The 15,717-nt window shown below is 34.6% G+C and overlaps 1 protein-coding gene across 3 annotated transcripts in view; it reads left to right on the top strand.

The window, feature by feature from the left end:
- LOC143258676 (epidermal growth factor receptor-like) overlaps positions 1 to 15,717 on the top strand; it is a 196,505-nt gene that overhangs the window by 175,024 nt on the left and 5,764 nt on the right. For all 3 annotated transcript variants that reach the window (XM_076518060.1, XM_076518059.1, XM_076518058.1), the window contains 5 exons: positions 2,792 to 2,867; positions 8,442 to 8,588; positions 10,318 to 10,592; positions 10,809 to 10,965; positions 14,843 to 15,016. In XM_076518060.1, coding sequence (XP_076374175.1) covers positions 2,792 to 2,867; positions 8,442 to 8,588; positions 10,318 to 10,592; positions 10,809 to 10,965; positions 14,843 to 15,016 — 829 coding nt within the window. The remainder of the gene's footprint in view (positions 1 to 2,791; positions 2,868 to 8,441; positions 8,589 to 10,317; positions 10,593 to 10,808; positions 10,966 to 14,842; positions 15,017 to 15,717) is intronic.

The raw sequence follows: 15,717 nt of genomic DNA, 5'->3' as shown, positions 1-15,717 counted from the left end.
TGTCAAAGAAAACCACATTCACAACCCTCCCTGGCTCAGAACGAAATAATGGAGATTTTCAGCCATCAAATACTGAGTTACATCACACATGAAGTGCAGCATAGTAAAATCTTTGCATTTATGGTTGATGGCACTCAAGATGTTACAGGTACTGAACAGGAACCTATCTGCAATTACATGTGCTAATGATCACTACAGTGACATTGTTGATTCTTTATCTGAATTAGCAAATGAAAAATCAGATGTTGCAATGAAAGCATGAGGTCTGCTGGACAGATTTGACAGATTTTAGGATTGTTGATGGCTCAGCATCCATTAGCTGCATTAGAGGAACTAAACCATGCATTCCAAGCAAAATCAGCAACAGTATCTGACATGACTGAAGTATATGCAATTGCAGATATTGCAAACAGAGGAAAATTACAAAAAGATATTTGATGAAGCTGAGAGAAAGGTAACTTCCCTAGATCTGGTGCCTATTGAACTACCATGCATTTGCAGACCCCCCAGAAGGATCACAGGTGATGGCTCAGCACACCATTCTGCAACAGCTAGAGATTACTACAGAAGCCAATATTTTGAATTTGTGGACACAGTCATAGAACATCTGACCACAAGATTCAGTGCAGACAACAATGACTTGAGACAATATCTGGCACTGGAGAACATGATCACATCTTGCAAGATTGACAACTCGGTTATAAACTTCTATCCAGAAATCTCTGCACAACAGCTTGAGTTTCAGTTGCCCATGTTCAAATGAACAAGAAAAGCAGTATCTCTGAAAGGTGTGAAGGATGCTTACTGTAAAATGCATGAAACAAGCCAGCAGATGTTTAGTGAAGTGTTTCTTTTCATGAAAATTTTGATTGTATGTCCAGTATCCAGCTGCGAATGTGAACGCAGCTTTTCTGCATTAAGACGGTTGAAGACGTGGTTAAGGTCAACTATGTCTCAGTGCTGCCTCAACCATGTGGCAGTTTGTCTCACTCACAAAGATGAGGTCGACAAGATAAATATAGAAGATCTTATGAAAGAATTCATAAACAGATCATCACAAAGGAGGTCTGCGTTTGGGAACATGTAGACTAGAGGACTAAGTGAATCTTACTTCAATGAAAAGTATGAATAATTATGTGCTACATTGTATTGATGTGTAATTTTCAAGAGTTTGCAAAAACATTTTATGTATTTTTATCAAACAACATGAACAGTTTTTCAGTAGATATAAACTTATCAAGGGTAATTACTGATTTTATTAATATTTGAAAACGTAATTCATGTAATGAAAGTTATTAGTGACCTTGTCAAGTATAATGGCCATCTTTTATACTGTGCAGTGTGCAGGAATAAATTCATATAGCAGTTAATTTGTGACACATTTGTCTTTATTCTATTAACATTTTGAAAACTGTTCACAACACCTCACTTATACAAACCTACATGGAAACCTTGAAGTATTGTGGCAACAAGATTACTCTGTGACTGCATGTTTACAGCTTTCAGGTTCACGTAATCAGTGATTACCAATTTGCAAATTGAACAGTTCACATAAGTGGTTGCAAAAATCATGCCCCCATCGGGTGTAAAACATCTACGCCCCTGTCAGAATTCATGGAATGATGAATTCTGTGTACCAAAGACATTTATTGGGAAAGTGCCACAGTTTTTGTATGAGGAATGTAAAGATTCAAGAAAAAAAAAGTCCCTCAAGTGAAAGTAATAAACGTGGGTCTGGAAAATGGAATCAGTTGAGGTAAGGAATGAGTGATAAACAGCACCATTAGGTATATCTTAATCATACTGGGAAAAAGCCCTACTGTCATCTAATTTTGAACAGTAAATAAAATTCAGTGGACTCTGAATAAACACTGTACGGGATACTATGTTTCTTTGAGAAATGTTTATTATTTCCTTTACTACTTTTATACACTAAAATTATATATGTTTTAACTGTATCTGTATGAGTTGTGTTTAACAAACTTGTAAATTTACTTGTCATGAATAGATAGATTTAATCAATAATAAAGATCTATACAATATTTTTGATGTATAGTCTTATGATTTCCTCACATGATTGATTTCTATTTTTTAAAATTATTTTCAGTTAGTGTTATAATTTCACCTGATGGAGACTCTTTAGAGAGCTGAAAAGCTTTATACTGCACTGTGGTACTTCAGCCTTTGTTAATTTACACCACGTATAAGTAACATTAAAGCAATATTTGTTATACATTATAACTTCAAGGTACTTTTTTTTGTCAGTAGTATTTGTTTGGTAGTAAAGTTGATGTTGGAAAAACCACTTTGTCTTTTTATTTATTTTGTAGTTTTTTTAAACATGCAGTGTTTGTAAATGAAAGAAGGACGTAATGCAGTTCATTAAATAGTAACATGTTGAAGTTACAGTAGTCCATATATATGCAGAATTTGTATTTCATCAAGGGCGAACAGTGATATGGAATTGAGTAATAGATATTAATTTAAATGTAATTCAGTTAAGTATATTTTTTTCTCATTTTATACTTATTGTGGGTCTGATTGAACACCAAAGTGATAAAATTATTAATTCATCTTTAGTGAATGGTTTTTAAGAAACATTTGTTACTCAATGAATACATCTTTTATTTTATAACCTAAGCTGTTGACTTATTTATAGGGCTCAGTTTAGGAAACGAGTTGTTTCATTGTGATATTGTTTCAAGTTTGTCAAGAATTAAAAGTTGCTTTTTTCTTTTGAAGACTTTCAAGATTATTTGAACAAATAGTGTAATTTTTTTTTCATTTTCAGATGCCATTGAAATGGTTAGCTTTGGAATGTATACAACATCGTATCTTCACCCATAAAAGTGATGTTTGGGCATTTGGTAAATTTAATTTTTCCCATAATTATTCTTTGATTAGAGAATTACAGTTAATAATTAATTATCACTATCTTTTATTAAGCCAGATTAATTTGAAATGTTGATAAATACAGGTCATTAAGTGAAAATTAACCAAATATTTATTATATAAGTTCATTTATGACTAATTTAAAAAAAAAAAGTGAATCAAATTATTTGTACTCAGAATACCTCTAAATAGCTGACTAACATTAGAACTATTAATGTATTGATCCTTAGCAGATTTTTAATTATATTTTATGCACCATTTTATCGATATATCAATGACATTGTTGGTTATAGGACTTGAAATTATGTACGAATCACACACATGAACAAAAATTACCAACACTATTGCAGTTAATTCCATTCATAACTATTGAGGTATTTTATGTATTATACATAAAAGTGAGTGATTTCTGGTATGCTCCTTACACTAAGTATTGTGACAGTACTAGGTATGTGAACACCACCCATTGTGAACAGTATTTAATTAAACTAGTAATTGAGGATTCAGTTTATAAACAAAGAAGGTGTGTAAAGTACAGCATGTTATTTGGAATATTATGATGGTAAAATCCAGAATTTAAAAAGTTTCAATTAATCGGTAAACAATTTTAAGGAATTTTATTTTAAAATACAGACATTTTGCATTTAATGCTCCTGGTATAAATAGACTCATAAAAAATATGGTGTTTATTAAACTTGATGTAGAAGTTTAAGAAAATGTAATTTGAGTGGCTTACAATTTTAGGCAGTTATAATTTTCTGTATGCATTTAATTGCATACTATGAAACTTGACTGTATTGCATTTTTGAATGTTGTCTTGGAAATATTTGTGTGAATTTTCATACAATTATTGATACAGAGTTGCACTCATGGTTTGTTTCCTATTTTAAAATATCTAAACAGGTTTAAATGGTATTGTGGTTGATAAAATATATAAATGTTATGCAAGAGGTGTTTTCTGTGATTCATTGTCATATATCTTGTTCTCATGCTTTGCCAAATAATGTGTAAACACTTTAATATTGTCTTAATGTACTTAAATGATTTTAAGGACAATAAAAACCAGCTTTTTACAATCTGCATATTCACCTTGTTCATTGTATTTATCATGGTCTGTGAGTACTTAGGTTTAATCCTTGACCCTCTTGTTGGAATCAATTTGAAGTGTGGTGATTCCCAAGTGAAAATTGTGCCAAAATTTTCTATATTTTAAACTATTATATTGTAGAACCATTTAATACATATTTCTTAAATTTCACAACAATAAAAGCATGCAAAATACGAAATTTTAGAATTTCAGAGAAAGGAAGACATTGTAGTATTGTTGAATCACATTAATAAAGGTGGGGAAGCCATGATTTCAGTAGTTGTCTACTAGCTTTTGATATAGGAATTTTTAAACAGTTTTATTTATTTAGCTTTTGTGGTTTTAATATGAACATGTGGTCTAGAAAAACAGTGAAAATACCTTGTTCTAATTGCTTTGTTTCTGTGTTCTACATGGCAGATAATATTCATTCTGTTTGTGGGGATTTTTTTGTCTACTTGCTTACTTGTTAGATGGGTTAATAATTACAATGTATTTAGGTGACCGAATAGAGAGGTGATGCTTGTAAATTACAGGAGATGAGTGTTGTGAGAGAACACTGGTCACGTGGTGATGCCCTCACAGGAGAAAGAATATGAAGCTTCTTTTAAACTTGAAGAACCTTCATTCTCAGTTCCACTTTTTTTTTTTCGTATCATGACCAGTTTGCCAGTTACCTTTTGAGAGGCAGAACACTGACTCTCATCTTAATGATTTCTTAGAAGCAGATGTCTTATTGTTTGCTCAAGTACACATGTTGAGTTTTTGTTTTGTTCAGTTGTAATAAAGATTATGTTTGCTAGTTATTATTATTTTACACATTAAAAAGCTCAGTCAGGTTTGCAAATACAAATTAGTGGATTACTCCACAAATTTCCTGCATGTTTTTTTTTCTATCTACTTGTGGTATTTTCAGGTGAAATTGATTTACATACAATTAGAATACAATTAGGAACAATGTTTGTGCCATGACAACAAGAATCATTGCAAAGTTTCTGTTTTGGTAATGTGTATACTAGCATTTACTTGATCTTTTGTGTCTGTTGAGTTTAAAGTAACAGTTTTGCAGAAGGAATAGCTTATTTTAGAAGTACTTATATGACCAAGAGTAATAGTTTATCAGTAAAGAACAATGGTTGTCCAAAAGAAATGTTAAACCTAAGAGAGTGCAATAAGTCCATTCCTTCATCTAGGACTTTCATTGATATGAAGTTCTGTAGCTTTGTTCAGCCTGCAACTACAGATTTGGGGATTTGTTCATGTTTTAAGCATCCAGAACATTAAAACATACTATACCCCTGAGAATTTATACCAGTGGAATGGAAGCATAAATTAGTGAGGGTTGCCCAAATGGAATGATGCCTGGTAAACCCAAGACCACTTTGAGAGGTCTCTACAGAACTCTTAGGTTATTGCTAGTCAGAGAACCATGACTCCATCTGTGAGATAAACCAGTGGAGAAAGTCTGAACATGCCATTGAAAAATTCTGTAATAGCAACTTGTAATAATAGGTGGTTGATCCCACAACAGAGAGGCATTGGCCATCTGCACAGTTTTTTGTGAGAAAAGCCAAACAAAGCATGCCCCAATATTCAGGAAGATGGAGTAAGAAGACCTATACCAATTTCTGAAACATTTCAGGCAGGTTTCTACTTGGAATGAATGCATGAACTTGAGAACAGGTTATGAAAAGCCTGTTCATGAATTTACATGGTTTTTTCCTCAGTGGTGTTAAACACTTGGATGGACCTATTTACTCAAGTATTTTCACTATGTTGGGCTACATCTGTACCAAAGATTAACCTGTAGTGCAGCTACACAGGCTTCCTGTGAGTGGGCAGGGTTATCAAGACCTATTAGAATACATGCAGCACAAAGTGCTAGTTCTTCCACATCATTCAGGAACATAATAGTGAAGTGCATTCCTTTTGCTTGTGGCTTGTTGGGGCACTGGTAAAATTGTCATTGCTTTGCTGAGTGGCAGAGGTGGCAGAGCTCTCCGTTTTATCTGACAGCTAACTTACAATATCAGTACTTTGGTAAGCAGCAAAGTTAGCAAGGTCATAACTACCAGCCACTGAATCAGAATATTCAAGACAACTAGCAACACATGGTGGACATTGTGGCAAATGTTCTGGAAAAGTGACATAGTCTTAGTCAGGTTTGATCACCAGTTTGGAGGAGTACAGTGAATTGCTTGCACCAAAACATTTAGTAGTATGCTCATCCCTGTCAGGACTGTGTGAAGATTGGTATATGCCAATGAGTGTACAAGCAGAAGAGATCAAGTCCCTGGTAGACACAGAAGTGACAACAACTCTAATGCATCTAATGATGTTTTAAGCCCTCTGAATGAGACTAACATTATGGCCAAAGGATACCAATTTTATTCCAGTGATAGAGGAGGGGTGAATCTTCAGCTTAGTCTTAAAAATGTCACTCACAGGTGGAAAGTGGTAACTTCCAATTTTCGACCTGGAATTGGCATACTAAGGATGATTGTAATGCAAAGACTTCATCAATTTTAACTGGTGCAACAAGTGAGATAATGTTTCATGGAAAAGTCATAGAGTGTTGATAGTATTTAGCCCTGGAATAATGAATTGCATGAGTATATGGAGTGGAAAGAATAATAGTATCTCCAAATACACAAGTTGTGTTCCAGGGTTTAGTCTGTGCTGTTTAACAAGATTTGAGAAGTCATGCATGATATAGACAGTTTCCTATCCAGAAAGCAGACAGGATTAGCTTTGATAGTTATCTGTACAACAAAGGACAAAGTCCCAGTGTTACTTTGTAACTGTGGCCAAGGGGCTGTCTAGCTGAATGTTGTTATGGTCATAGGTACTGATAGAAAAATAAAAGTAATTAATTGCATTTCAGCAAAGAGCACATGTTGCTGAGGTTGTTGGTTTAGAATTGCATTAATAATATAGACCCATCAAAATTGTAGCAACTCAGTGACTTTATTGAATATACCATTGTATTTATAGAACCACATGTGACTAGACATCAGATAAACACTGGTAATGACATCTGATAATGCTAATGCTGTGTTGATTTTGCAAAAGCACTAGGGAGGTTACAAACATTGAAATGCAGTTGGTTGGTGCTCTGCAAATCAGAGTCATGCAACCTTTGGAGAGTGCTTGGTCTTCTCCAGCAGTAATAGGAATTAGCAAGATTCAGCAAGTGTCTGTAATGAGTAACTCATGCTTACACCTTCCCTTACTCTGAACAAATGAATATCTAAATACATTAGAAGCTTCTGATTTTTTAAACTCGTGATCCCTAGAGCTCTACATCAAAAAATTTTCTGGACTTTGCACAACATAAAGGCTGTAGGACACCAAACTGCAGTTTGCACTAGATTTAATACTTGATAGGAGCTCTTCCTGCAAGTGAGTTGAGATGTCTACCATTAGCAGCGTATGTGCTAGCTGAAAGCAGGATAATGTGATTTATAGTACTATGAGAAATACACATAGATTATAGAGACAACTTCAACAGTCAGCTGCTCCCTGAGTTTTGCAAAATGGTAGGAATAGTTAAGATTCTTATTTTACCTTTTCATCCCCCATCTGATGATTTGTCAGAATAAGTAATGCAAACTGTCAGGCAGATTCTTGGAAAGTTTTGTTAATCCTGAAAGGACAGCTGGGATGGAATCATAGTATGTAGAGATGGGGGTAGAAACATTACCAGCTTCAACCAGATGACAACACCAGACTCCCAGTTAATATGGATGAGAGTAATTGGTAATCAAAGTTAGGATGGGCATATAATCAAAAGATTGCTGATGAAAAGGGGTGTCACATCCCTTATTTTTAGAGCCTTTGAGTGATGACATGTTATATTCTGTAGTCATCACTCACATGATAGCTGAACCAATAATTGGTTCAAGTTGCCAATGATTAAAAGGATGTGGCCTTACTTCCTGTTCAAGCTATTGGGTAGTAATGGCTATATTTCACAACTATTACTAAGTTATCATCAGCTAAACAAAAGATTGCTAATTGAAAAGTGCTATAACACTTGCTTTCCAAGGTAACAAATAGAGTATCAGACACATGTATGTGTATGAAATAAAGTAACAATTTTTTTTTTAAATTGAATCAATCCACAGGTCTGAATATTTATTATAGTTATCAAATATATTGTACAATTCATATATGTTTTTTATAGTGAGAAAATGTTGATATGATTTCTTTTTCAATATCACCCAAGTTGTTGAAATGATAACGTTTTCATATAACAGGAATAAGCAATCTATTCATTTCTACTTCTATTATTATTTTCAGACAGTTAAATGAGATTTACTGATTGTTTAAAAAATTACATGTTATTCTACTACATTGAAACTTCAGACTTTTTTATTGTTCTAAACATCATTATGATTTATACAAACTGTTATTAATATTGATAAAATTTTTGGGTTTCATAAAGTTTTTATTCTTCTAGGAGTGACTGTTTGGGAGCTTTTTAGTTATGGAGAAAAACCATATGAACATCTAAAAGCTCGTGATGTACCAGACCTTCTGGAGAAAGGAGAGAGGCTACCACAGCCAGCCATTTGTACAATTGATGTATATATGATAATGATAAAATGTGAGTTGTTGTTTCATGCTGTAATTCGTATTGAACAAAAAATGTAAATAATTAGGTTTGAAATTTAAAATGTCTTTTCTTATCCTGAAAAAAAAAGCTTATTAATTATATTTAATTATCTGTGTTTCCTAGTGGTGTTTGATTATGACTCTTAGTTACAAAACCTAATTTCTAGACCTGGAGTTTTGACTCTGCAGTATTTGAAAATTGTCTCTTTGTAATATAAATTCTTGCATTAGAGTACATAATGTTGAAAAATTAAAAATCTGACATCAAGGAAATGTTCAACTGCTTTCCATAAGACTAACTAGTACACAAAAACAGTCACATGTTTTTTGTACTTGTTTTATCTGAACAGTAATACAATTATTCTGACAACATCAGAGTTTTCTTATGAAATTTCACTCAAATATAATGACAGGAGAAAAGATTCCCAAATAATGGTTCTATAAACTCCAGAATTATAGTTAATAAACTAGTGTAGGTCCCATGTTGTTAAAATAGCATGGTTAAAGAATGGAGATCAATGAAATAAAGAAGGAGAATCTTTCTTTTACCAGGAAAATATAAGAAATAAAATTTGAGTTTCACTTGTACAAAGAAACTGCTGTGTAATAATACAGCATGCTAATAAATAAGGAGAGAGTACCACAATTCCAGTAAAGCATTGAAATAGAGGTGTTGGGTCCCCCTCTGCATAAATAAAGGACTAATGTTTTATTTTTATATAAGGAAAATGGTAGAAAAGCAAAGTATTGGCTAATGAAAATGTTTACTATCCTTTCAGTGTGAAGGATACTAATAGTACATAATATTGATTTCTTTATCTTCCTTATTATTTTAATTTGGACAGTAAATCTTGCAAATATAGCCATGTACAATTATTTAAAACAATTTGAAATGCAACTGTATTAGAGAACTAAAATACTTGTTACATGTTTGGCAAATCTACAGTGATAATTAATTATGCTTGTTGTAAGACAAGGGTGCTGTTTCATTTGCATGAAATTAATTGATATTAAATCTTTAAAACCAGACACAAACAAACCATGTTAACGTACTGGTTCTGTAACTAATATAATAAAACGTAATTTTGAATGCATGAAATGGGAGGTTTTGTGTTTAAAACTGCTGCTGAATACATTTTTAATTTTCAACTAAGGGTTGAATAAATCCCATTATTCAGTTTTGTTGTAGCAGATGATGCTGACTGGCTGCCTTTCCTTTGCATCAGTAACTGCCTTTTCTTCAGCATCAGTAATTTAAAATTAGGGATTGAAGTGTCAGAATTGTAGGGGTCTCTGACTTGGCTGTATACCCCATGTGTTACAAAAAATGCTGTTCAGATTGAAAAAAACTATAAAATTTGTATTCTAATAAAAAAATAAAAGTAGAATACTGTTTTTATAAACTACATGCTTTTCTCTCTCTTTGTTTTTCAGGTTGGATTTCTGATTTGTTTATACTTACTGTGTTTTCATATTTTATTGTTTGATTTGATTTTCAGTTTTTCACTCTCAGTTTATTTTTTCCATCCATTGAGGTTCTATGCTGGCTTTCTTTGGTTTATATTTTCTAATTAATTGGGTTGGATGCTAGATTAATTTGGTTACTTCTTGATCACATTATTATATTTTTGAGCTATTTTTTCCTTTCCATTGAGGTTAGATTGTTTGTATTATTTAGTTTCAACATTATTTTGTTTAGTTAGTTATTCATATCTATTCAGGTTGGATCTTAGATGCAGAATCTCGACCATCTTTTAAAGAGCTGACTGATGAATTTTCCAAGATGGCCCGTGATCCAGGACGCTACCTGGTGGTACCAGGGGATAAGTTGATGCGGCTCCCTGCTTATACTAGACAAGATGAAAAAGATCTTATTCACACTTTGAGTATGATCAAAGAAGGTCCTGAAGTGATCATGGATGCTGAAGAGTACCTACAACCAAAAACCAATCTGTCCAATGTTTCAGACTGGTCACCTCCTTTAACACCCATTGAAGTAAGATGGATACTTTTATGCCATTTATTAAGTTAAGTTACAATAAAAACAATTATTTGTGAAAGGTTTATTTAAACAGAAAACTTGTAAATTTTCAAACAAAGTCACATTTTAACTTTCAACTCTGTAACCTCTGCTGCTTTTATTATATCTTAGGATAATGTTTTCTTGATAATTGAACAAACCAGCATTATTTTACTCGTTTATTATCCACAGAAGTTCATGTTTGATTGTGGATTTGAAAGCTATTCTTGCTCACCAAATATGACTTCTCAATTTGACTTCAGTGAGCAGTTGCCATCTTCATCTTATAAATATTGTACTCAACATGGCACAAGATGTAGATGTTATTCTATGGATCCTCTTCAAGAAGGTAGAAGGAGTATTATTTGTATTTCTCTAATCACATTTTTATATCAGCAGTTGCTAATGTTAGGTACATTTAGAGTAGATTGGAACTGTTCTGTAGATTCTGTAAATGTAATATGTTTTCATAGTAGATAAGCATATATGTGTTATCTTGGCAATTCTGAAAACAAAATGTTTTCAAGCAAAATTTAAATAAAGTTGACAATAAAAAAAAGGTTCTCAATTTGATAAATCCCTGATTGGAGTTGGAATTTTAACATCTTTATTGCACAAGCAATAGAATGTTTCTTTTGTACTTAGTGAAAGAATTTAGGTTTTTGTCATCTGGTAAATAGGCATTGAAAGCAAAATATGTAGGTGGGGGCCAGAGTTGTGTGGTGGTATTCCTTAGTTATTTATTAATTATTATTCCTTATATATTTTCTGTTTCTTCTTTCCTCTAATGTTTACTTAAAGTGCCTTTTACTTTGTTTATATATGTTGCTAGCTCATGTCCCTTAGAACTGCCCCTCGGTGTGGATTCCTGTATGTGGTGAGGAAACCTCCCAGGGAAGGTTCTGATCTTTCAGTTTACCTCCTGGGATATAGACATCCACTCACATGTTTGCCGTGCACGGTGACCTGTGAAGGGAAGGTGAGGATCTTGGTGGTTGAGGGATCCATCCCTAACACACCACTTTGGCCTTGAATTCCTGTAGACAGGTGCCCTTGGGGTGCCCTCCGTGGGTCAATTGGCTTGTCCACTTGGGCTAGGGTCAACCAAGTACCAGTGTTGGATGTTCTCAACAGGTGTTGTGGACATTGTATCAGATGCTGGTGTTTGGGTATCGTGCTCACAAAACCCTGGCATTGCTGCAGTGGCCTTGTTTGACATTGCAGTGCATCCTCTCGTAGGGCTCCATGGGGTCAGTGGGCACTGAAATTTTCCTTTTTTCATTATGGATACTCCAATTTAAAATCTTAATAAAATAGTGAAAAAAACAGTCAAAAAAACGTCTTGAAGATTCTGAGCATCATTCCTCACCATTTTAACCACCTGTTGTACCTCATTTTCTTATATTGCATTCATTTTCAGACAAACCTTTAGGGCAAATGTCTCCCTTTTTCATTGAGAAGGGACTAGAGGGACTTGCTGGCTCTCTAAAGTTAGTAAAGAAGCTTCGATCTGGTAACATATCAGTGGAAACATCCACATCTCAACACAGTGAACTCTTGCATTCAAAAGCAATTGGGGATTTACCTATTGAGGTTACATCTCACACTACTTTGAATTCATCATGAGGAGTTATTGTTGAGAGGGATTTGAAGAACATTCCCGAGTCAGATTCTCACTGGTTTCTCCACTCAAGGAGTTTCTGCAGTGAGGAGTATCTCCACTCTCAAAGATGCAATTACGATGCCAACCAATATCTTCATTCTGCCATTTACATTGCCACATCCACCTGCCACCATCAAGACAAGTTTTCTTAATTGCAGGGAATGGCCATACATTCCAAACCCTCTCTGATGTTTCCAGTGTCAGCAGTTTGGTCACTCAAAGACATCATGTTGTGGTTCCTTGATGTGTGCAGTGGCAAGGACCATGATGCCTATGAGTGTGAAATGGACCCTCATTGCATCAACTGCAATGGCTCTCAACCATCCTACTTTTGTTCTTGCCATAAATGGTTGGAAGAAAAAGAGGTGCAGAATTTGAAAGCGATTCATAGCATTACTTATCTTGAGGCTCGAAAGTTGCTGTCCACCACTTCATCTCGGACGTATGCTGCTGCACTTTATTCCACAGCTACTGTGGGAGTGCAGACAGATCTGTCTGTGCCTCCTAAAGAATCGTTTTCCAAACAACTGGAAAGTCTTTTTACCTCCATGGTTAAAAAAGTTGATGAATCAACTTCAACACCTATCTCTGTTCCTTATATACATTCCACCAAACTCCAAGACCCATATCCTTTAGTTCCAGGTATAGGCATTTCCTTGGATCCATCTTCCTCTCTTATCCCAAGATGCAAATCAATCATTCGTTCACATCCTCAGTCTCTGGAATCCCCTTCCAACAGCAAAGATCTGCCCAATCGACCTAAGGCAAGATCCATGGAGGTCGATAGACCTCCCTCGAATAAGCTAAGTAAGGAAAAAAGATGTGGTCTTAAACAGAAGGGTTCTCCACCCATTTCGCCTACATGTAAATAAAAACAGCCACCCTGATACAATGGGACTGTCAAGATTTATGTTCTAATCTGGATGACATCAAAATACTGATTGCTTCCTCCCATTCTGTATGTCTTTCCTTACAGGAAACATTTCTGAAACCTGCCAATACAGTCACCTTTCAACAGTTTTCTTTTTATAGAAATGACAGGGTGTGTGCTTGACAAGTGCATAAAGGGGTGGCACTGTTGGTTGATCAGCATGTGCCCACCCTGTCTTTGCCACGTGACACACTATTGGAGGTCGTAGCCACCGTGTTTCCTTGGGCCATACCATCATTGTTTGTTCTCTCTACCAGTCGCCTGGAGAGACATATGATCAATCAGACCTTGATGCTCTCATTGAATAGTTGCCATCTCCCTTTTTAATCCTGGGGGACTTTAATGAACATCATCCCCTCTGGGAAAGTGCTGATATTGATAGGTGGGGTCGCTCCGTAGAGGGTATGTTCTCTGATCACAACCTTTCTCTTTTCAATACTGGTTCCTTTACTTATTTTCATCCACCTAGTCAGTCCTTTACTGCTTCTGATCTTTCAGTTTGCTCTCCATCATTATTTTCCCATTTTTCATGAAGGGTTAACAATAATCCAAGAGGCAGTGATCATTTTCCTTTAATCTTGAGAGAGACTGGCCGTGACCAATGCCTCCAGACCCACGTGTCCCAGTGGAAGCTGGATCAGGCAAACTGGCCCTCTTACACTACTCTTGCAGAACTTGATCCTGCCATTGTCTGTAAGCCATCAATAGACGACTGTGTGGCAGCAGTAACTGACTGTATTATACAAGCAGCTGCTCAATGTATTCCTAAAACGTCAACACGTTTTCCACTATATCCTCGTCCATGGTTGAATCTTGCATGCCATATGGCACGGAAGGCTCTAAAAAGAGCCTGGGATAATTTTGATAGATATCCCATACTCTCGAACCACCTTGCTTTCCAGCAGGCCCATGCACATGCTCGGCAGGTAAAGTGTCAAAGCCACAAGGAATCTTGGATTAAGTTCACAACCAGCATATCTACCAACAGTTCCAAATTCATATGGGACAAGATTCAAAAGGTCAGTGGGCAATATCACTCTGTCCCCTCTCTTGCTCTCTGATGGCCAGGAAGTGGCTGATACCCAGAACATAGCCGATACTCTAGATGAAAGCTTTTGCAGGGTATCTAGCACTTCTGCTTCTTCCTCCACCTTCACGTGTTTTCTTTCAAGCTGACTGTCTCAATGACTATAATCGTCCCTTTACACTGGTGGAACTCAAATTGGCCCTTCATTGGTTTGGCCAATGTTGGACCTGATGATGTACATTATGAAATGCTGCACCATTTAGTTCCTGCTTCTCTTGCTATTCTTCTGATTGTTTTTAACCAGATCTGGCAGGAGAATGTTTTTCCCTTTGTTCTGATACCTGTTTTATGATTGTATTTAATGACTCATTTGTCTTAGGGAGTCTAATACTAGTTGTAAAAGTATGTCAAGGTAGTTTTATGTAAGTAATATTTTAATCTGTGTGATAAGAATAATGGGCAACTAAAATGTAAGGCTAATACATCATTTTTTGTTTAATTCCATAGTAAAATTGTTAATTACTTTCAGCAAACTGACAGTGTAAAACATAAGTGGATATGTATTAAATAATTATGGGCCTAATTGTGTAAATATGTTTCTTTAGAAATGAATTGTGATGAAGTTGATGAAGCAAACCACAAGAGCACAACTTTACCTAGGGGTTTCAAAAAGCGAAAACCAGACTGTTTGAGACTCTCAGTTGATGAAGAAGATTATCTCCTCCCTTCTCCCCTTGCAACTAATCAGCTACCAAACTACATGGATTTGATTGAGGATAGTAAGTTCTTTGATCCTTTTCTGTGTGTGGAAAAAAAGTAGTAACTTTCCTTTAAACATTGTATATTAGAAAACAGAGGTTTCAATTAATATATAGGAATTATAGTTACTTTTTTCCGTTTGTTGTAATCTTAAAATATTTAATCCCATAGTTCTTGGCTTTAACTACTAACCATTCTTGGGGTATGTTTATAAATGTATATGCAGTTTTAATGAGAATCTTCATATTCTAATTTATTTGATAAATCATTTTCATTTTTGCATTAGTTATCAAAGTTCAAAACATCCAGTAATAATTTATATATCTAATGTGAATATATTGATAGTTCTATTAATCTAAATTATTTTTTTAGCCACAATGTTACTATGTATTTCATAAATACACTACATGCACATGCGCACACACACACACACGACTAAAGTTTTTTTTTCATCAAAGACATTTTCATGAACTTGAACAGTTATCCAAATAATGGGTGATTATTTACTGTGAATTTCAGATTTTGTGCTAAGAAATATTGAATATTTTCATTTAATAGAAGAAAGTTATTTAGAAATTGCATTCAGTAAACATTTACTGATGAAAAATTTGAATACGAGAAAGTAGGTAATAAATATTTACTCTAAAATATTCATAATTTTTTGCAACAATATGTTTATCAAGTAAATAATTAGCAACTAATTATAATCCAGTAGACATTT

The sequence above is a fragment of the Tachypleus tridentatus genome, chromosome 8, assembly GCF_004210375.1.
Source record: "Tachypleus tridentatus isolate NWPU-2018 chromosome 8, ASM421037v1, whole genome shotgun sequence".
NCBI classification, from domain to species: Eukaryota; Metazoa; Arthropoda; class Merostomata; order Xiphosura; family Limulidae; genus Tachypleus; species Tachypleus tridentatus.
Note: the sequence above shows the minus strand (reverse complement) of the source record. Positions and strands in the feature narration are given on the sequence as shown.